At 38.8% G+C, this 22,661-nt stretch overlaps 1 protein-coding gene across 1 annotated transcript in view; it reads right to left on the bottom strand.

Annotated features, from left to right (window-relative positions):
* The window catches only part of INPP5A (inositol polyphosphate-5-phosphatase A), an 878,314-nt gene that overhangs the window by 618,195 nt on the left and 237,458 nt on the right, over positions 1-22,661 (bottom strand). Inside the window, exon 2 of the mRNA XM_053692598.1 lies at positions 15,547-15,588. Coding sequence (XP_053548573.1) covers positions 15,547-15,588 — 42 coding nt within the window. The remainder of the gene's footprint in view (positions 1-15,546; positions 15,589-22,661) is intronic.

Genomic DNA, 22,661 nt, shown 5'->3' with positions numbered 1-22,661 from the left:
AACAAGACTATAAGAAAATTACTTAATTCTCTTATATCTAATTCTACCAGCCATTCAAAGGAGACGACTGAGAATTCCCGGATCCATTAAGGATGGGATCCTCCAGCAACGCTAAAGCGTGCCTCAGTAGGACACAAAGGCACGCCAGTCTATAATTAAAGGCACAGCATACCTTTGCTGGAGCAAAAGACGACCCCAGCCCCAAAGGTGGACCCGTGAAGCCTAAGGGGCAGTCATTCCCCTGGAGAGCTGAACAGGACAAGGCCATCCCATGCCTGAGGAGTCCCGGTTAACAGAACACGTACAGTATCGTAAGCACACTTCTGGGAGTTGCAGATGTACTAGCGCCATAATCATGGACATGCGGAACCGTGAAAAATCTGGGTTACCTGAATGCATAGTAAAAGATGGTGGTAGGGAACTCGCCACTTGGAGAACAGAATCCCCAGAGGCGGATGGCTCAGCGGCCCCTTGATTCCCCGATCCCGAGGAATTGAGCACTCTAAAACGGCATTCAGAACACAACTGATAGACATGTATCATTCGGGCCAATTCGTATTCTTCACAAGAAGCAGAATCTGAACTAGAGACATCTGTCTCCACAATATCAGAATCTTCCATAACTGGGATATTGAATACAAAAAAACAGACCAAATAAGAAATTTAAACGGCACCTGACACCCACAATGGCTGGGGCACTCACCACCTCCTATGAACCAGACACCAGCAGACCAGAAATTTTCCGTCGTCACACGGTCAGGAATGCGGAAATGGAGAGCCAAAACGTGACCACGCCTGGTCACAAGGTGACCATACAGTCCAAAAAAAGTAAAGGTTGCGCTCTTTCCAAAGGTTGTTATGTTCCACAAAGTCATAAGTCTAAGTAACACTACACATAAGCAGGTCGATTCACATAACAAACATGATTAAAAAAAAAAAAACCCTGTTCAATAACCCCCTCAGGAGATAGTAATCCTTGATTCCAAGATACAAAAGGAGTCTCACTGAGACCCTGAGTTATAGTTAGTTCCGAAAGGTGGTAGCCTCTCGGGAAAACATTTGCATTACAATACAATCATGACAAAAGTAAAATGAAACAATCTTATAGGAATCTACGCCGTGGAACAGGAACACGGCCCTTCAAGTGTGACAGATAGTAGCATCGCTTCTGCCATGGACTTGAGAGAAGAAAGCAGGCAGCAAAACTCGTCAACGCTGATTGGATTGGAAAGACTCTTCCTGCATCTCCGGACTCTAACATTCCTCCATGCTCTCACTGAAAGACTGACAGGATTACTTAAAACTCCAGTCCCATACCGAAGAGTATTACCCTCCATAAGAGACAATCGAAAATGAGAATGACTGGGGGATGAGGGAAATGGGAGGAGTATTTAAACCTTTGGCTGGGGTGTCTTTGCCTCCTCCTGGTGTCCAGGTTCTGAAAGGGAAATATACATAGACCTGACTCTTGGCAAATATAAGTAAATACATATATTTAAAACATAGCTGAGAGTGTCTTAAAAAAATTATACATACTTACCGGAAGACACCCATCCACATATAGCAGACAGCCAAACCAGTACTGAAAAATATCAGCAGAGGTAATGGTATAGAAGTATAACGTTGATCTGAAAAGGCAGGCAGGAGATGAATCCCTGTGACTGATTACAGAGAGCCCTTGAAAGGATGTCCCATGGGTGAAACCACTATATCAACAGGCAATACTCACTTCACATCCCTTTGACAAACACTGTACTCTGAGAGGAATTGGGCTTCAGAATGCTTAGAAGCGCATATCACAGAAAAATTGAAGCACAACTAACTTCACCATCTCCATAGGAGGCAAAGTTTGTAAGTATGTGTGTGGTGGGAGGTGTGGTTATAGGCATTTTGAGGTTTGGGAAACTTTGCCCCCTCCTGGTAGGAATGTATATTCCAAACGTCACTAGCTCATGGACTCTTGCCACTTACATGAAAGAAAACCTCTATTTCTTAAAACAAAGTGTTCAATCTTAAAGCCATCAATTAAAGATTTTAAATCCTGATGAAAAAAACAGACCTTAAGACAGAAGTTCACAACACAAAGGACAACTGGGCATCTGTACTAGACCTGCAAACCAGGTCCTATGAGGCCAAGCTGGAGTAATAAGGATTAATGACGATAACTCCTGCTTGATCCTGGCTATTACACATGGTAATAGAACAAGAGATGGAAAAAACGTAAGCAAGACTAAAGAAACAAGGAGCTACAAGAGCATCTACAAACTCTGTTTGAGGATCCCTGCACTTTACAAAATATCTGGGGAGCTTTTTGTTCAAATGAGAAGCCATCAGATCTAATTCCAGTCCACAGGTCTACAATGTGACTGAAGACTTCCAGGTGAAGAGACCATTGCCCTGGTATTGACGATTGAGAAAGTCTGCTTCCCAATTGCTGACCCCTGGAATATGTACTGCAGAAATTATACAGGAATTGCTCTTTGCCCACGTCAGAATTTGGGAAACCCCCCTCATTGCCAGGGAACTGCAAATTCCCCCTTGCTGATTGATGTAAACCACTGCTGTGACATTTTCTGACTGAAAATGCAGAAAAGTCTCTCTTTTCAGTGGAGGCCAAAACTGAAAGGCCCTGAAAATTGCAGAAAGTTCCAGAACATTTAAAGGCAACTTTGCCTCCCAAATTAACTAAACTCCCTGTGCTCTCTGAGATCACCCGAAGGCACCCCAACCTGAGAGACTTACATCTGTCGAGATCATGAGGATTGTTTTGCTTTGGCATCCAAAATATTCAAAAGCGTTCAAAGTTGAAGATATCTCATGTGAAACCAAACAAAAGGAATAGCATCTGAAGCTGCCATCATCAAACCTAAAACATACAAATAGCTACAGCAGGAGAAGGGACTAACTGAAGATTTAAACAAGCTGAAAGTAACTTCAGCCTTCCCTATTCTGTCAAGAAAAGTCTCATGGAGACACAATTGATTATCATACCCAGAAAAGTAATCCTCAACTGAGGGAACAGATAACTTTATTGAAACACCCTTATTTCTTATCAAAGAAAGACCCAAGAACCTATGTAAAAATTCTGGGAGTGGTAGAGCAACAAGCTGAAAATGCTTGTCCAGGAATGCAAACCTTAGAAATTGATTATGATCCCTGTGAATAGGGATGTGAAGATCAGCATCCCTCAGATTTAGAGAAGACATAACTGTCCTCTTTGGACAAGAGGAAGAATCATCCGAATAGTCTCCATCTTTAAAGAAAGAACTATGAGAAACTTGTTTAAAGTTTTCAAATCCAAAATGGGTTTGTAAATTCCTTCTTTCTTGGCAACAAAGAGGTTGGATGAGCGCTAACCCGACAACAGGCCGATCATACTGATGTGGCCAAAATACTAAGCTCTGAAAAAATAAAGCACACAAAAAAAAGCACGTACACGTCATTAACGTGCGGAAAAACTGGTGTGAAAAAACGGATGCGCTTAACAGAAAAAACTGCTTCTAGTAAATAGCCAATCCAGTGCTTTACACATGACAGAGGATCTTTATATATGGAGTATAACGTTGAACCAACAGGAGGAGACTAGGGACTGGTCCCTGAGACATCTGTGACAGGCCTGCAACTAACTCATATAGGCTGTTCGTATGCCTCTACCCATACTCCAAATACATCCATCTGTCCAAACTGTAGCTCTCTGAGGAGAAATTGGGCCTCACTGTCCTCCTGCAAAGACAAGACTAGATTTCAGTATAGTGAGAGAGGTTTTAAGGGCTTGTGGAGTTTTGGGATTTTTGCCTCCTCCTAGTGCCAGGAGTATAATTCCAAAAAGTTTTGGATTGTGAACCCTCACCACTTTTATGGAAAAAAAAAAAAAAACTTTTTAAAAGCACATTTTGAAGTTCAGCCTAGATCTATATGTCCCTAAAATTCTCATGGAAAAGAGTGGAGCTGTTTTGGCTGTAGATTTTCCAAATGTTTATCATGACACCATATAAGGTCAATTTAGAAAAAAATATATATCTTAAAATATTCATCAAATTCACTTGTGGGAGGTGCTAAAGACAACAGTAAGTCATAAACATATCCAATTGATTAGGATGCAATTTGTGTACAAAATACTAGAGGTCTGAGAGAAATTGATATAATTGCCTGCTTTGATTACTTTACAACAAGAGTTCCCTGTCTCTCAGATTAATAAAAAGTACATACATAAACACTGCTCTATTATTAGATTACACAAGAAAACAGAAGCTGCTGTTAAGGATGGTGATGCAAGACGTTTTACACAAAGCATTGAGTGGCAAGTCACAGAGGAAGATAGTGTATTTCCTACAACCTACTTACTACAGGATGCCTTTAGCAGAAAGATACTGCATATATCTATATGGTTTCCGGAAATAGACAAGTCAAGTCACTCATACACATACTATAAATATTTCTTTTTTTTCTCCAGTTCTGAAGTGCTACACTGCTCTAGTATTAAGCAATTTTATTTTCTATATAGCAGTTAAAAGGGAAAGATTTTAAGACTTTTCAATTTATTTCGTTTATCAAATTTACTTTGTTCTCTTAGTACTTTTTGTTAAATACATAGGTAGGCTCAGGAGTAGAGAGCTAGCTGCTGATTGGTGGCTGATTGGTATTTTCTTTTTTAAAACTTTATGTCCCTTTAATGCCTTTATTTTTAAATCATACTGAATACCAAGGACCCAGCAAAATGTTTTAGAAACTATAGGATAATTTTATATAGGGATTTATGTAAAAAATGACAAAATGTTAGGAGTCTGAATTATTAAATTTGTCTGGTTTTCCTGTAATTTAACTGGCTTTTTAATTCCCATGAGAATTGGAAGTGCAGACTTCCCATGTCAAACACTGTAAGGATACACAGAGCCATTGTTTGTGTATTCTAGTTTCTCATATATATCTGTCCATAATTGGCTTCAGCAGGGGAGATAAACTAAGGAAAACAGTTTAAAACATGGAACTATAACTTAAAGGAACATGAAACCCAAAATGTTTATTTTGTGATTCAGGTAGAGCATGCAATTTCAGGTAGAGCATGCAATTTCAGGTAGAGCATGCAATTTCATGTAGAGCATGCAATTTCAGGTAGAGCATGCAATTTCAGGTAGAGCATGCAATTTCAGGTAGAGCGTGCAATTTCAGGTAGAACATGCAATTTCAGGTAGAGCATGCAATTTCAGGTAGAGCATGCAATTTCAGGTAGAGCATGCAATTTTAAACAACTTTCCAATTTATTTCCATTATCAAATTTTCTTTGTTTGCCTGGTATAGTTTGTTGAAAAGCAAAGAGGTAAGCTCCGGGAGCGTGCACATGTTTGCAGCACTATGTGACAGCAGTTTTGTAAGAATGTTATCCATTTCCAAGAGCACAAAATGGCCGAACTATCTCCTGCCGTGTAGTGCTCCAGGCACCTACTTATGTATCTCTTCAACACAGAATAACATAAGAATGAAGCAAATTTGATAAACAAAATAAATTGGAAACATTTTTTTTTAAAACTGTGTGCTCTGTCTGAATCATAAAAGAAAAATGTCATATCCCTTTAGGACTCGATTTATTAAGCCCTTCTCTCCCCTTTGACTGCAGGGGTCATCAGACCACTGCTTCACTGCCCTGTTCTATTTAATATATATTTTTATATTTCATATATATTTTATGACTCTTTTATATTTGCTAGTAAGGGACCACCATTCTATTGTGGCCAATGAGATCACATATGTTTAAAGGGATAGTCAAGTCAAAATTAAACTTTCGTGATTCAGATAGGGCATGAGATTTTAAACAATTTTCCAATTTACTTGTATCATCAAATTTACTTTGTTCTCTTGATATTCTCTTTTGAAGTAAACCTAGGAACTTCTGAGCCCTTGAAGGTCAAATCTCATCTCAGTGCATTTTACTAGCTTTTCACAGCCAGACAGTGCAAATTCACGTGTCCATATAGATATTATGAATAACTGCATGGAGTGAGCACAATGAGTCAGCACTGACTGTCTAAAATACATTTGCAAAAAGCACTAAGATAAGAGGGCAGTCTGCAGAGGCTTAGATACAAGGTAATCACAGAGGTAAAAAGTGTATTAATATAACATTTTTTTATGCAAAACTAAGGGGATTGGGTAATAAAGGGATTATCTATCTTTTTAAACAATTAAATTTTTCAGGAAGATTGTCCCTTTAACCCCTTAACGACCAAGGACGTGTCAGGCACGTTCTACAAAAAAAATACAGTTAGTGACCAAGGACGTGACTGACACATCCTCTGGGGTTTGAAGCGCTGTAAGCGATCGTGATCACTTCCAGTCGCTTTCAGGGTATTGCAGTAATGCCTCGATATTGAGGCATCCTGCAATACCCTTTTGTTAGCCACCGATGTAGAGATAGCGCCACTCTGTGGCCCTCTCTGCATTGGCCAGCGATGGTGCCAATCGTTGGTGGGTGGGAGCCATTGCAGGGAGGCGGGTGGGCGGCCCATCGCTGGAGGCCTTTCCGGGTCCTGTCCTTCAAGTGCGCGCAAGTTACCGAGAGTTAGGGGCTAAGGGGGAATCTATGTATATATATATATATATATATATATATATATATATATATATATATATATATATATATATATATATATAGCTTTTATTTTAGTACTGGCAGACTTTCTGCCAGTACTTAAGATGGTAGTGACAATTGTGAGGTGGGGGAGGGAAGAAAGCTGTTTGAGGGTGGTCAAGGAGAGATCAGGGGGTGGGATGTGTCGGGTAGGAGACTCTCTACACTAAAGCTAAAATTAACCCTACAAGCTCCCTAATTAACCCCTTCACTGCTGGGCATAATATAAGTGTGGTGCGCACACATTTAGCATCCTTCTAATAACCAAAAAGTAATGCCAAAGTCATATATGTCTGCTATTTCTGAACAAAGGGGATCCCGAAGAAGTATTTACAACCATTTGTGCCATATTTGCACAAGTTTGTAAATAATTTTAGTGAGAAACCTAAAATTGTGAAAAAGTTTGTGAAAAAGCGAACAATTTTTTCATTTGATCGCATTTGCAGTTGAAATGGTGGCATAAAATATACCAAAATGGGCCTAGATCAATACTTTGGGTTGTCTACTAAAAAAAAATATATATACTTGTGATATCAGTGTTACAATGTAATTATTGCTAATTTTGAAAAACAAATGGTTTGGAAATTTGCTACTTGCAAAAAAAAAGCAAAGAACATGTAAACATTTGGCATTTCTAAACTCAAGACAAAATTTAGAAACTATTTAGCATGGGTGTTTTTTGGTGGTTGTAGATGTGTAACAGATTTTGGGGTCAAAGTTAGGAAAAGTGTGTTTTTTCCATTTTTTCATCATATTTTATAAAAAAAAATTATAGTAAATTATAAGATATGATGAAAATGATGTTATCTTTAGAAAGTCCATTTAATGGCGAATAAAACGGTATATATGTGTGGGTACAGTAAATGAGTAAGAGGAAGATTACAGCTAAATACAAACACCACAGAAATGTAAAACAATCTTGGTTCTTAAGGGTAAGAAAATTGAAAAATGGTCTGGTCACTAATATAAGCAGAAGAATCAAACTGAAACAGCTGCCTGAAGTATTTTTCTACCAAAAACTGCTTCTGAAGAAGAGAAAACATCAAAATGGTAGAATTTAGGAAAAGTAAGCAAAGAAGACCAAGTTGCTGCTTTGCAAATCTGATCAACAGAAGCTTCATTCTTAAAAACCCAGGAAGTGGAAACTGACCTAGTAGAATGAGCCGTAATCCTCTGAGGCGGGGATTTACCCGACTCCAAATAAGCATGATGAATCAAAAGCTTTAACCAAGATGCCAAAGAAATGGCAGAAGCCTTCTGACCTTTCCTAGAACTAGAAAAGATAACAAATAGACTTCCTGGAATCTTTAGTAGCTTCAACATAATATTTCGACACTTACTTACCACATCCAAAGAATGTAAGGATCTCTCCAGAGAATTCTTAGGATTAGGACACAAAGAAGGGACAACAATTTCTCTACTAATGTTGTTGGAGTTCACAACTTTAGGTAAAAATTTAAACGTCCGCAAAAACCGCCTTATCCTGATGAAAAATCAGAAAAGGAGACTCACAAGAAAGAGCAGATAAATCAGAAACTCTTCTAGCAGAAGAGATGGCCAAAAGGAACAACACTTTCCAAGAAAGTAATTTAATGTCCAGAGAATGCATAGGCTCAAACGGAGGAGCCTGTAAAGCCTTCAAAACCAAATTAAGAATCCAAGAATCCACATCTGAACAATTTGAAACAAACACATCTGGGTGAAGAAACCATTCTCCCGGATGTAAAGCTTGATGACAGAGATAATCCGCTTCCCAATTGTCTATACCTGGGATATGGACCGCAGAAATTAGACAGGAGCTGGATTTTGCCCAAGCAAGTATCCAAGATACTTCTTTCATAGCCTGAGGACTGCAAGTCCCACCCTAATGATTGACATATGCCACAGTTGTGACATTGTCTGTCTGAAAACCAATAAATGTCTCTCTCGTCAAATAGAAGCCAAAATATTGATAGGTAATCTCGCCTCTTGAGATTTCCAAAACCCTTGTGCTGTCAGAGAACCCCAGACAGATTTCCAACCTAAAAGACTTGCATCTGTTGTGATCACGGTCCAGGTTGGATGAACCAAAGAGACCCGTAGAACTATACGATGGTGATCTAACCACCAAGTCAGAGATAGTTGAATATTTGGATTCAAGGATATTAAATGTGATATCCTAGAATAAACCCTGCACCATTAATTCAGCATTAAAAACTGGAGAGGTTTCATATGAAAATTAGCAAAGGGAATCGAATCCAATGCTGCAGTAATGAGACCTAAAACTTCCTTGCATATAGCTACTGAAGGAAATAATAGAGACTGAAGGTTCCGACAAGCTCAACTCAATAAAAATTGTCTCTTGTCTGTTAGAGACAAAGACATTGACACAATCTATCTGGAAACCTAGAAAAGATGACCCTTGTCTTGAGGAATCAAGGAACTTTTGGTAAAATGATCCTCCAACCATGTCTTTGAAGAAACAACAGAGGTTGAATCGTATGATATTCTGCAGAACGAAAAGACTGAGCAAGTACCACGATATCGTCCAAATAAGGAAACACTGAGAACCTTTGAAAAGATTCCTAGAGCTGTCGCTAGGCCAGAAAGGAAAAGCAACAAATTGGTAATGCTTGTCTAAAAAAGAGAATCTCAGAAAATTAAAATAATCTGAATTAAAACAGAATATGAAGATATGCATCCTGTAAGTCTATTGCAGGCAGATAATGCCCTTGCTGAACAAAAGGCAGAATAGACCTTATAAACACCATTCTGAAAGATGGTACTCTTACATGACAATTCAAAAGATTTTCCATCTTTGGGACAATGAATAGTTCTGAACAAAACACCAGACCCCGTTCCTGAAACGGAACTCGTATGAATACCCCAGATAACTCAAGGTCTGAAACACACTTCAGGAAAGTCTGAGCCTTTACTGGAATAGCTGGAATATGTGAGAGAGAAAAAGACTTCTCACAGGCGGTCTTACTCTGAATCCTATTCTGTATCCCAATCTAAGCAGCTTGGACCGAATTAAACCAAACAACTTTAGAAAAGTCTTAACCTGCCCCTTACCAGCTAAGCTGGAATAAGGGCCGCACCTTCATGCGAATTTGGGGGCTGGCTTTGATCTCTTAAATGGCTTGAATTCATTCCATTTTGAAGAAAGCTTCCAATTATAAACGTGTTACTTGGGGAAGAATTAGGATTCCGTTCCTTATTAAGAACAAAAACTAATATAAGTTAAGATTTACCCTTAGAACTTAATCTTGAAGCAAAAAAACTCCCTTCCCCAGAGTAACAGTTGAAAGTATTGAATCCAACTGTGAACCAAATAATTTATTACCTTGGAAAAATAGAAATCTGGATTTTAGAAGTCAAATCAGCATTCCAAAATTTAAGTCACAAAGTTCTTCTAGCTAAACTAGCTAAAGACATAGATTTAACCACAATTGTGAAAATATCAAAAAATGGCATCACAAATGAAATTTTTAGCATGTTGAATCAACTTAACAATTCTAAACAAATCATAATCCGATACTTGTTGTACTAAAGTTTCCAACCAAAAAAAGATGAAACAGCTGCAACATTAGCCAAAGAAATTGCAGGCCTAAGAAAAAGGATCTGAAAATAAAATAATTTTCCTTAGATAAGATACAAGTTTCCCATCTGAAGGATCTTAAAAATAAATACTATTTTCCATAGGAATAGTAGTATGTTTAGCAAGAGTAGAGATAGCCCCATTAACTTTGGGGATCTTTTCCCAAAACTCCAAACTAACTGCTGGCAAAGGATACAATTTTAAAACCTTAAAGAGGAATAAAAGAAATCCCAGGCCTATTCCATTCCCTAATATTAGGAACTGGAAAAAAAACCTCTGAAGTAACCACAGGAGGTTAATAAGCAGAATTTAAATGTTAGCTAGTCTTAAAAACAAGAGGACTAGTCTCCTCAATATCCAATATAATCAACACCTTTTCAACAAAGAACGAATGTACTCTATTTAAAAGTAAAAAAGTAGATTTGTTAGTGTCAATATCTGATGAAGGATATTCTGAATGAGATAAATCATCATCAGAGAAGGATAATTCAGTATGTTGTCAGTCATTTGAAAATTCATCAACTAAATGAGAAGTTTAAAAAAGACCTTAACATTTTATTAGAAGGCGGGATGGCAGACAAAGCCTTCAGAATAGAATCTGAAAAATGTTCTTATAAATTCCTAGGTATATCTTGTACATTAGATATTAAAAGAATAGCAAAATACAATGCATTTATACTGATGGACATTTTCTCTGCATGTAAAAGTTTATCATGATAACTTATTACAAACCATAGCTAAAGATAAAAATTTATAACATTAAAATAAATTAACTTAGCTTTGGTAGTACTGATATCAGTCAGCAGGAATCCAACAGTGTTTTCTGATACAGGAACAGTTTTGAGATATCTTGCAAATGTAAAAGAAAAAAACAACATATAAAGCAAAATATCAATTTCCTTATATGACAGTTTCAGAAATGGGAAAAAAATGCAAACAAAATAAGCCTCTGGAAACCAGAAGGAAAATGAAATAAAGACTTAAATAATGTCAGAAATCTGGCACCAAGCATGACGCCCACAACTGACAAAATACACGACAAACACGAGCGTCATAGAAGACGCAACTACGTGAAAATTCTCGGCGCCAACTAAGACGCCGGAAATGACGAAATTACGTCAACAAACCTAATTCTCACACCAAGAATGACGCAATAAATTATAGTATTTTGCGCTCCCGCGAGCCTAACAGCCTGCAATTTAAAAAAGAGAGTCAATTTGAAAATTTCAGGTAATTTTTTTTTTTTTTTTTTTTAAATATGCATTTCCCAAAATGAAACTGACAGTCTGCAAAAAGGAAATATACTGATTAACCTGAATCATGGCAAATATAAGTACAAAACATATATTTAGAACTTTACATATAAAGTGCCAAATCATAGCTGAGAGTGTCTTAAATAAAAGAAAACATACTTACCAAAAGACACTCATCTACATAAAGTAGATAGCCAAACCAGTACTGAAACGAGAATCAGCAGAGGTAATGGTATATAAGAGTATATCGTCGATCTGAAAAGGGAGGTAGGAGATGAATCTCTACGACCGATAACAGAGAACATATGAAATAGATCCCCGTTAGGATGACCATTGTATTCAATAGGTAATACTCCCTTCACATCCCTCTGTCATTCACTGCACTCTGAGAGGAACCGGGCTTCAGCATGCTGAGAAGCGCATATCAACGTAGAAATCTAGCACAAACTTACTTCACCACCTCCATAGGAGGCAAAGCTTGTAAAAACTGAATTGTGGGTGTGGTGGGGGGTGTATTTATAGGCATTTTGAGGTTTGGAAAACTTTGCCCCTCCTGGTAGGAATGTATATCCCATACGTCACTAGCTCATAGACTCTTGCCAATTACATGAAAAGAAATGTGGGTTGCAACCTTTATCTGTAAAAGCAAATTAGGGACAGATATGTAGCAGGGATAGCATCTGAATTTTGTGGTGTGAGTTTCAAGTTCTGAGAATTAGAAAATCCAAAATTACATGAAAGGGAGCATAATAAATAAAGTATATTGCAATGTTGTGTAATGACTAACAACTAAACATTTTATATAACAGTTGCAGGGTGTGTACTATCCCTTTAAGAAGTTAGCTTACATTTAATATGCTAGAAGTTATGCAAATTAGATGATGACAACAGTGTGTGGAAAATAAAATAAAAACTATATTAGAGATGGAACACCTGGTGGTCTGTGGTTCCTCTGTGATTTGTTCTACATATGCTGATAAAAGTTAACCTCTCATTATTTTCCAGTACATTTTTTTGCCATTTTAGGGTTCTTTTCTGCCTCTTACTATACAGAACTGCAAGTGAATATTTTTTTTCCCTGGACAATAGGATCTTTCACATGAAATTACCTGGAAATAATGAACAAAGAGTTATAATATAAGATATTTTGCCAGGGGCTGATATTGTGTGTGTTCTGTAAATTAAAGAACAAACAAAACCATAAATGCTATTTACACAAAGTACAGCTGAGAGTTTCCAAAGAATTATATATATACACACATCTGTCAAAAATGTTTCTTAAAATAGACTTTATTTTAAATTGGTCAACAAAATTACAAATTATGGTTAAGAAAAATGAAAGGATTTTAGCCACGATAACATGATCACAGTATCATTAAACAAGGTCAGCAAAGCTTAAAGGGACACTGAACCCAAATGTTTTCTTTCATGATTCAGATAGAGTATGCAATTTTAAGCAACTTTCTTATTTACTGCCATTATCAATTTTTCTTTGTTCTCGATATCTTTATTTGGAAAAGCATAAATGTAAGCTTATAAGCCGGCCAATCTTTGGTTCAGCACCTGGGTATCGCTTACTGATTGGTGACTTAAATGTAGCCCCCAATCAGCAAGCGCTATCCAGGGTGTTGAACCAAAAATGGTCTAGCTACTAAACACACATTTCTGCTTTTTCAAAAAAAGATACCAAGAGAATAAAGAAAAATTGATAATAGGAGCAAATTAGAAAGTTGCTTATAATTGCCTGCTCTATCTGAATCCTTAAAGAAAAAATGTGGGTTCAGTATCCCTTTAATTATTGCATTAGGGGTGTGTTTTACATTTACTAAACTTTAACCAGCCATCAATCTGTATTTCCATTTGATAAAGTGTTTTTTTTATTGTGTAAACCTGTCATGTTGTTATCAAAATTTGCACTGTTTTGAAGTTTCTTATTTCGATTTGCTGTTGCTAATTACAGATCTAAATGTTGCAGCACTGATTAATGTAATCATGGAGTAGAATGTTGCAGGATGAAGGTACTGAATGTCACAGGGTGCAATCAAATTTGTCTGAGAAAGTAGAGAAACTACCATTTCCATTCAAGCCATAATGGAGGACAGCAAGAGTAAAGTCCAATGAATGCATTTTGCCTACAGTAATGGCACAAATAATGGTACATGTCACAAATATTAAATCCTACTTTCATCTGACTTTTAATTGTTTAATTGTTATGTATAAGGTCAGAGATCTGATTTGGGACAAACAATGTTTGGATTGAAATAGAACAACCTAGAGTGACTTTATGCCTAAGAGTCTGGCTGTTCAGTGCCTGAACCATGTTGCACTGAGACTGTCCTATGGGTGGAGTCTAAGTAGTTCAAGGCATGGTTATGTGTTTTGGGGAGATATTTTGTAGGGATGTGCATTTGTTACTTTTGTTTGGAAACAAACGCTGAATATGGCACCGTGGCATTCAGCTCTTTTCGGAGCCAGATTTCTTTTTGTGAAACACACAAGGATCTGGATTTTCACAGATATTTGTCCGTTGCACTTTCACACAAATAAATCCAGTTCCGAAAAGGGGCAAACACCACTGCCGGCGGACTTATTCAGCATTTGCTCCAACACTAAAGCAACTAATGCACACCCCTAGTGGTTTGCTGCTCCTGGACAGGGCTAGATTTCTTTTTGTGAAAGTGCAACACACAAGGATCTGGATTTTCACAGATATTTGTCCGTTGCACTTTCACACAAATAAATCCAGTTCCGAAAAGGGGCAAACACCACTGCCGTCGGACTTATTCAGCATTTGCTCCAACACTAAAGCAACTAATGCACACCCCTAGTGGTTTGCTGCTCCTGGACAGGGCTATAGAGGACTGAGACATAAATACAATAGTCAATACTGCAGGGGAGGATAGCAGGACACACCTAACATTTAATAGTGCAGGATAATTTGGAGCTCTGCTAATCATCTATACAATAGAAATGAAGCCTTAAGATTTTGTTTTCAACATATTTCAAAATCTTTATGAAGTTCTCAGGAATCAGAATGACATTTAAAAAAATGAAGATTTATATTGCTCAAAGTGTTATGTCATTTCCCTGTTGTGTATTTCATTAGAGACTTGGTACCAACTTAAAGGGACAGTAACACTTTGAGATTGTAATATAAAATGCTTAATTATGCACTGTATAACAACTTGACATTATACTTTCATTATTTAATTTTGCTCCTTTTTCTGTCATTCAAAACGGAAAATTGTGGATTTTCAAGTCCTTGGTAATGAAATAGCACATGGCCACATATCTGTCTCTAATTTACAGTTTGATATGTAATCATTTCTGCTGAAGCCAAATAACAGATATTTTGTTAACACATCGAAAGTGCCAAGTCTGGATTGGCTCCTCAAAATAAGGAAATTGGTGGGTGTGGTTTGTCCATTGAAAAACAAGTGCAGCAAACAAGGTATTTAATTCTAATTATGTCTAGAACTCTATTGATATATTAATCTATTGGAAGACTGCATACAATTGCTGTAATTACAAGGTGTTCACTGCACCGTTAATATAAAGGGATATATTCATCTTTTTTTGCTGATTAACTCCCAATAACCTAGCAAAATCCACATGGTATTAAATTAGTTTTATATTATGGGTTGCCAGGTGTCCAGTATTCACAGTGACAGTCCAGTATTTTAGCTGGCTGTCCATTAAAATCTTCACAAAACTATTGGACACTTAAATGTCCAGTTTTTCTTTTTAAAAAGGCTTCTGTTACCTAAATGTAAAAGGCCTTCTATGCCACAACATGTTAGAAAAAAGAAGCAGAAAGAAGTGGCGGCAGACAAGGGGGTCAAATTATTTCTGTTTCAATGTGTTAGGGGAAGTTATTAAAGAGGTAAAATTATTGATTTGTATGTTACTGGCAGCCAAGGGGTAAAAATGACTGCTAAATATACATATGAGAACAAGAGCGGGGGTTAAGGTAAAGCTTTTGGGAGGGCATTGTGTGACCCCCACATACCCTCATGACCGGTTACTGACAGATTGTCCAGTATTTTTATGGAGAACAGTCGACAACCCTATTTATGTTACATTCTTACCTGATAAAATTCCCGAAGCCAATTCTTTTGTAAGTTTTCAGTCTAAAACAATATAAAAAAAAAGAAAGAAGAATTAATATAAATGTGTAAACAGGAATGTACAGAAAATAAAACTGACTTGTCTTTAGCCACATTTGTTGACAGCGTAAACAGTGGAATGAAGATCAAGACATCAAGGGATAATGATTTGCATCATTTTACTGCCAATAAATCAACACAACTAGTAATTTACACTTGTTTTGGTGTATACAATAAAAGTATGTTTGATAGTAGAGCTTCCAAACCTTTTCTACAGCGACAAAAAATGAAAGTAGTGGAAAATATACAAAACATGTTATTCTTGAGTGACAGCAGGAAGGTCAGATGGGGGGGGGGAGTATTAACATTTATTTATTTATTTTTATTTCCATTTTAGGAACTTGAACTTACTGCAAATCAAGCAATATCTTCTTAGGCTTGTGTACATATTTTATTTTCCTCCATACCAAAGGTTGAAGGTTTAGTCAACAGTACTATTTTTCCCCATGAATATCAATAGAGTGAATAAGAAACAATACGGATTGGAAGACGCGTACTCACTAGGCTTCTTATAGTCATAAAATGCAAGAAGCACTATGTTATGTATTAATATCTCCCTGTATTCCCCCTGTTACATAAATGTCATTTAGCCAATGTGATATGTCTGTTATTCCCTTGTCTGCTACAGGAATAATCTTTATTTTGACACGAAAACTTACAAACACCAAAATGTATTATGACCTTAACTTATCAGGACACAAACGTTTGTTACAATACTGACTATTAAATATTTACATTTTCATAGATGGTATAAGGTTTTGCAGGTTATCACTGTTACAAAACAGCTTCATGGCTGTTCCAGTTGCTTAAGTTTTCCTCACAGACAGGGAAGGGTTGTGGTTCATAAACATTCATTATTATATGATCACTGCTCACCCCCTTTCCCTCTCTAAATGAAGGTTAAAAAAACATTCCAAAATTAACCACTAACAGTGATAAATATAAGAAGCCGCTATACACTACTGCACATGCATGGTAGCGATTCCGCTGTTTAGGGAACAAGTAGTCTAGCAGCTTGAATATGCAATGCTAAAGAGATAGGGGATTACCCATTCCTGGAATTTAGCTATTTATATCTAAATATAAGCACCTACTGTTTTGTTTTTGCCAATAAAGCATCATATTTAAAATGACGTGCAGCTCATTTGTACATTGTGCATCTGTCTTGTGGCTAAGGATATTTTATAATTCTTAACCCCCCGCTCCCAAGCCCAGAAAAAAAGATAATGGCCCCTATTTATCAAGGTCTGGCGGACCTGATCCGACAGTGCAGATCAGGTCCGCCAGACCTCGCTGAATACGGCAAGCAATACGCTCGCCGTATTCAGCATTGCACCAGCAGCTCACAAGAGCTGCTGTTGCAACGCGGCCGCCAGCAGGGGGGTGTCTATACGAGTGGCAGGGGGGGTGTCAGGGGGTGTCAATACTAGTACGATCGGGTTGATTTCTGGCGATGTCTGTCCGCCTGCTCAGAGCAGGCGGACAGGTTATGGAGCAGCGGTCTTTGTGACCGCTGCTTCATAACTGCTGTTTCTGGCGAGCCTGCAGGCTCGCCAGAAACACGGGGCATCAAGCTCCATACGGAGCTTGATACATATGCCCCATAGACTTTAGTTTACTGTGCCAACTTAAAAATAAAATAAAAGGTTTTTTAATATCATACACTGCAGCATTTTAATATTTATTGAAGGAAATGAAAGGTACACATCATTCCCCTATCCCTTTAAGACTGACACAGTTACAGGCCAGAAGTGCTTCACTGAAGTGTACAAGGCATTTATTTACATAACGTTTCATTAAAGGCACAGGGCACTCTAACATTTTTCTTCTGACTAACAGAAACCTGGCTCTCTCCTTCAGACACAACCTCCACTGCTGCATTTTCACATGGGGTTTCCACTTCTGCCACAACACTAGCTCTGAAAACAAACAAGGAGGCGGTGCAGGTATTTTATTTTACTCTCCTTGTACCTTACAACAAATACAACCCATCCCTTCCCTCACATTTTCTTCCTTTGAAACCATTATTTGCTTATGCTCACACCTCTCTATTAGCATTGTGGCTATATATCGCCCCCCTGGTTCCTCAGCCCAATTTCTTGATCATTTTGCTGCCTGGCTTCCTTATTTCCTCTTCTCAGACACCCATGCCCTCATTCTTGGGGATTTCAACATCGCTATTGACAATCCCATTGTCCCTGCTGCGAAAAAAAACTTCTGCAGTTCACTTCCTCTTACTTTTTGCAATAATAGACTCCCACTCACAAAGATGGATACTCCCTTGATCTGGTGTTCAGATATCGATGCCCTCTCTCAGACTTCACAAATTCCCCTTTTCCCCTTTCTAAACATCATCTCCTCACTTGCAACATTACAGCACTTCCTACAGCTCTCCCCCTATCTTAACCTCAAGCCAAACTCCACAGAATTAAATCACTAGATCAGTAACATCTCTCAAACCTCTGCTCTTTTCCATCTTCTTTTCCTAACCAATCTATTTGTCACTACAGCTCCTTTCTTACACCTGTTCTTGACAATTTGGTCCCTTCTACCCTAGTTTGAAAGTCATACGCTCATCCTCAGCCCTGGCATATTCCTCTGACACTCAACGTATACAGATGTTCCCACACTGCTGGGCAACATTGGAGAAAATCTTGGTGTTCACTACAAGTTCATATTGAACTACTATTATTCTGCCCTTAGCCTCTCTAAACAGGATTGCTTCTCCCCTCTATTATACATTCTTTCTTTAAACCCAAAAGTTTTGTTCTCAACTTTTAATACCCTTCTCTGCCCATTCCCACCTCCTACTACAACTTCTTTCTCAGCTCAAAATTTTGCCTGCCACTTCTTTTCGCCCCCAAAACGCCACAGAGACAGCATAATTAAGGTTACTAATGACCTACTTACAGCAAAATCAAAAGACTAATTATCGCTGTTAATCCTTCTCAATCTGTCTGCAGCCTTTGATACAGTAGACCAACCTCTCTTGCTCCAAACCCCTTGGCATTTGCGACACAACTCTCTCGTGGTTATCATCCTGTCTAACCATACCTTTAGTATAGCATTCTCTGGTGCATCCTCTGCTCCTTTACCACTTTCTGTTGGGGTACAACAAGGCTCTGTCCTTTTTCCCTTCTCTTCTCAATAAAGCCCCAAGGGTTTAAATATCATTTTTTTATGCTTACGAGTCGACACCCAAATCTACCCCTTCTGCAACAGACCTATTCCCTTCCTTGTAAACTTTGTCTTTCTAGTATTTAGTCTTGGATATCCTCTCACTACCTTAAAGGGACACTGAACTCAAATGTTTTCTTTCATGATTCAGATAGAGCATGACATTTTAAGCAACTTTCTAATTTACTCCTATTATCAATTTTTCTTCGTTCTCTTGCTATCTTTATTTTAAAAGCAGGAATGTAAATCTTAGCAGCCAGACTATTTTAGGTTCAGCACCATGGATAGCGCTTGCTTATTGGAGGCTTACATTTATCCACCAATAAACAAGCATAACCCAGGTTCTCAACGAAAAATGGGGCGGCTCCTATGCGTCACATTCCTGCTTTTTAAATAAAGATAGCAAGAGAACAAAGAAATTAATAATAGGAGTAAATTAGAAAGTTGCTTAAAATTGCATGCTCTAATTTGCAAAGCAGGCATCTCCTCTGTGAGTTGATGAGTGAGACAGGATGGGACTGGACTCTGGGTAAATTGGAAAGCTGGCTCACTTTGTTCAAAAACAGTGTCAGATCCATCTCTATGTGTTATCAGCTAATTAAACTCAGTAAGGGTGAATTAGAACTGGAGAAAATTACTTCCTTATGGAATCGATTGTTACCTCAATCTAACATTGATATAAAAATCGTCCAATCTTCAATTTGCAAAGTAGCCCAGGTCAGGGCCGGACTGGGACCAAAAATAGGCCCCGGCATTTTAAGGCAAAGCAGCCCACTCCCCCCCCCCCATTTCTTATTTAACCGTATATGACAAGTATAATATATATATTTTGTGAATAGATAGATATGAAAAAAAACTAAAATATTAAAAAAAAAAAAATGTTGCATATTTTTAATGAAAAACACATAAAGGACTCATTTGTAAACACAAGGCATATTCAATAAACTAACCATTTAGTGCACATAACTCTCAGTATTCAAGCTCAGAGACCTGGCGGTGGTGTGTGTTGTGTCTGTATAGATTTAATAAGTGTCATAGAAGCCCCTGCTGACTCTGAGACTGTGTGGGGATGGAAAACTGGTTCACAGGGCCTCAAAGCATATGTGTGTATGCTGCTAAAGACCAGTAATAACTTACTAAAAGCATTTTTGCTAATGGAATTATATTACAAAAATACTGCTATTTAAAATTGAAATTCACCCATGCATATATCAATTTTGACCTTTCTATCCCTTAAAGGGAACTTTAGATAAAGCATACCAAACTTTATATATAGGGTAAGCACCAGGGGATTAGTGTATGGGGTTAGGGTTATGGCTAGGGTTGGAATTAGGGTAAGCACCAGGGGATTAGTGTATGGGGTTAGGGTTATGGCTAGGGTTGGAATTAGGGTAAGCACCAGGGGATTAGTATATGGGGTTAGGGTTATGGCTAGGGTTGGAATTAGGGTAAGCACCAGGGGATTAGTATATGGGGTTAGGGTTATGGCTAGGGTTGGAATTAGGGTAAGCGCCAGGGGATTAGTGTATGGGGTTAGGTTTAGGGTTATGGTTGGAATTAAGGTAAGAACTAGGGTAATGGCTAGGGTTAGAATTAGGGTAAGCACTATGGGGTTAGTGTATGGGGTTAGGGTTATGGTTGGAATTAGGGTAAGAACCAGGGTTAGGATTAGTGTATGAGTTTAGGTTTAGGGTAATGGCTAGGGTTGGAATAAGGGTAAGCACTAGGGGGTTAGTGTATGGGGTTAGGGTTATGGTTGGAATTAGGGTAAGAACCAGGGTTAGGATTAGTGTATGAGTTTAGGTTTAGGGTAATGGCTAGGGTTGGAATAAGGGTAAGCACTAGGGGATTAGTGTATGGGTTAGGGTTATAGTTGGAATTAGGGTAAGAACCAGGGTTAGAATTAGTGTATGAGGTTAGGCTTAGGTTTAGGGTAATGGCTAGGGTTGGAATTAGGGTAAGGATTAGGTTTAGGGTAATGGCTAGTGTTGGAATTAGGTTTAGGGTTAAAGCGAGGCATGGAAATAGTGCTTTCTGTTTGTTGCCATTGCCAGTGGGAAAAGGCGCTATGAAGGTAGTAAAAGGGCCCAATATGCACTACATAACATTGTGGCTGTGGTATTTATTGACACATACCCACAAAATAAATACAGTGCATTCAAGTCATTTTAAAATCCAAATATCAATGTAAACTGTAAAAGAAAAAAAACAAATAAAACCCTTTAAATAACATTTCCACTAAACTTTCGTTTTGTAATTTGCCTACCTGAACTTCCCATTTCAAGAAGTAATAATGAGCCTCAGAGCCTCTAAAAATTGTGGTTCCTCAGTAAACTAGCTTGAGTGTGCAGGCAGCCTCTTTTCCCTCCTGTGCGCAGCTACACAGGGAGGGAGTGATGAGGGAGCGGGAGGTCACATGTTCTCCCTTTCCGGCTCCCAGCCAGCAGCAGGCCAGCACAGATCTCGGAGGCCCCTGCTGCTCCTCCCACCCGACCCATGGCCGCCCGCATCATTATGCCATGTCTCTTCTTTCATACAGCGGCCGTGAGACAAAATTGCAAATAAGCAGATGCTCTCAGTCTCACGGCCGCCTGCTGTATGTAATAAGTCTGTCTCTGCAGTGCAGACTGTGTCCGGCTCCGCTGCTCACTCGCGGTCCTCCTCCCACCCTTGGCTGCTGGTGCCCGCATGTATTACTTACTGTAGCACTGTCTCTCTCTACTCTCTTGCATACAGCGCGGCCGCCCGTGAGGCAAAATTGTAAGCAGATGCTCTCAGTCTCACCACGGACGCTGTATCTGTAAGTCTGTAGTGTCTGTGTCCCCTGCTCCTTATAAGGCGGTATGGCCGTTTAACAGTGCTGCAAAAATTACAAATAATAATACTTTTTCACATATTATTTGTAATTTTTGCAGCACTGTTAAACGGCCATACCGCCTTATAAGGAGCAGGGGACACAGACACTCCAGACTTACAGATACAGCGGCCGTGAGACTGAGAGCATCTGCTTACAATTTTGCCTCACGGGCGGCCGCTGTGCTGTATGCAAGTCAGAGAGTAGAGACATGCTGCTACAGTAAGAAATACAGATGTGGGCACCAGCAGCCAAGGGTGGGAGGAGGACCACGAGTGAGCAGCCGAGCCGGACACAGTCTGCACTGCAGAGACAGACATTTTATTACATACAGCGGGCGGCCGTGAGACTGAGAGCATCTGCTTACTTGTCATTTTGTCTCACGGCTGCTGTATGAAAGAAGAGACATGCTGCTACAGAGTAATACAGTAACCATGCAGGCACCAGCAGCCAAGGGTGGGAGGAGGACCGTGAGTGATCAGCGGACACAGTCTGCAGAGAGTGAGACAGACTTACATACAGCGGCCGTGAGACTGAGAGCATCAGCATCAGCTTACTTGCAATTTTGTCTCACGGCCGCTGTATGCAAGAGAAAAAAATTTGGGGCACACACTATGAGTAGTAATAGTGGGAGGGGCTAAGATAACCGGCGGCCCACCAGGGCAAATGCCCGGTATGCCCTATGGTCAGTCCGGGCCTGTCCCAGGTGACTATCAGCCACCTGGCGGGAGATGCATGTTAAACTCCTACACAATGCATATTTCACTCCCGAAAAGGGCCATAAAATTCATAATTTTAGTTTCAATAAATGCCCAAAATGTGCGCTCTCTGCAGCTGACTTAATGCACATGATTTGGACCTGTCCTAAAATAAGGCATCTTTGGTGGAAGCTAGAGTTTTGGTTCAATAAAACTTTAAAAATCTCTCAATTGGCTCTTACACAGCAACAGATCATCTTTGGTACAAAGCACCATAGTCCAAATGATAAACTGATATTTCTTTCTAT

This window comes from Bombina bombina, chromosome 9 (genome assembly GCF_027579735.1).
Source record: "Bombina bombina isolate aBomBom1 chromosome 9, aBomBom1.pri, whole genome shotgun sequence".
In the NCBI taxonomy this organism is placed as follows: Eukaryota; Metazoa; Chordata; class Amphibia; order Anura; family Bombinatoridae; genus Bombina; species Bombina bombina.
The sequence above is the reverse complement of the archived record's forward strand: the minus strand, read 5'-3'. Positions and strand labels throughout refer to the sequence as shown.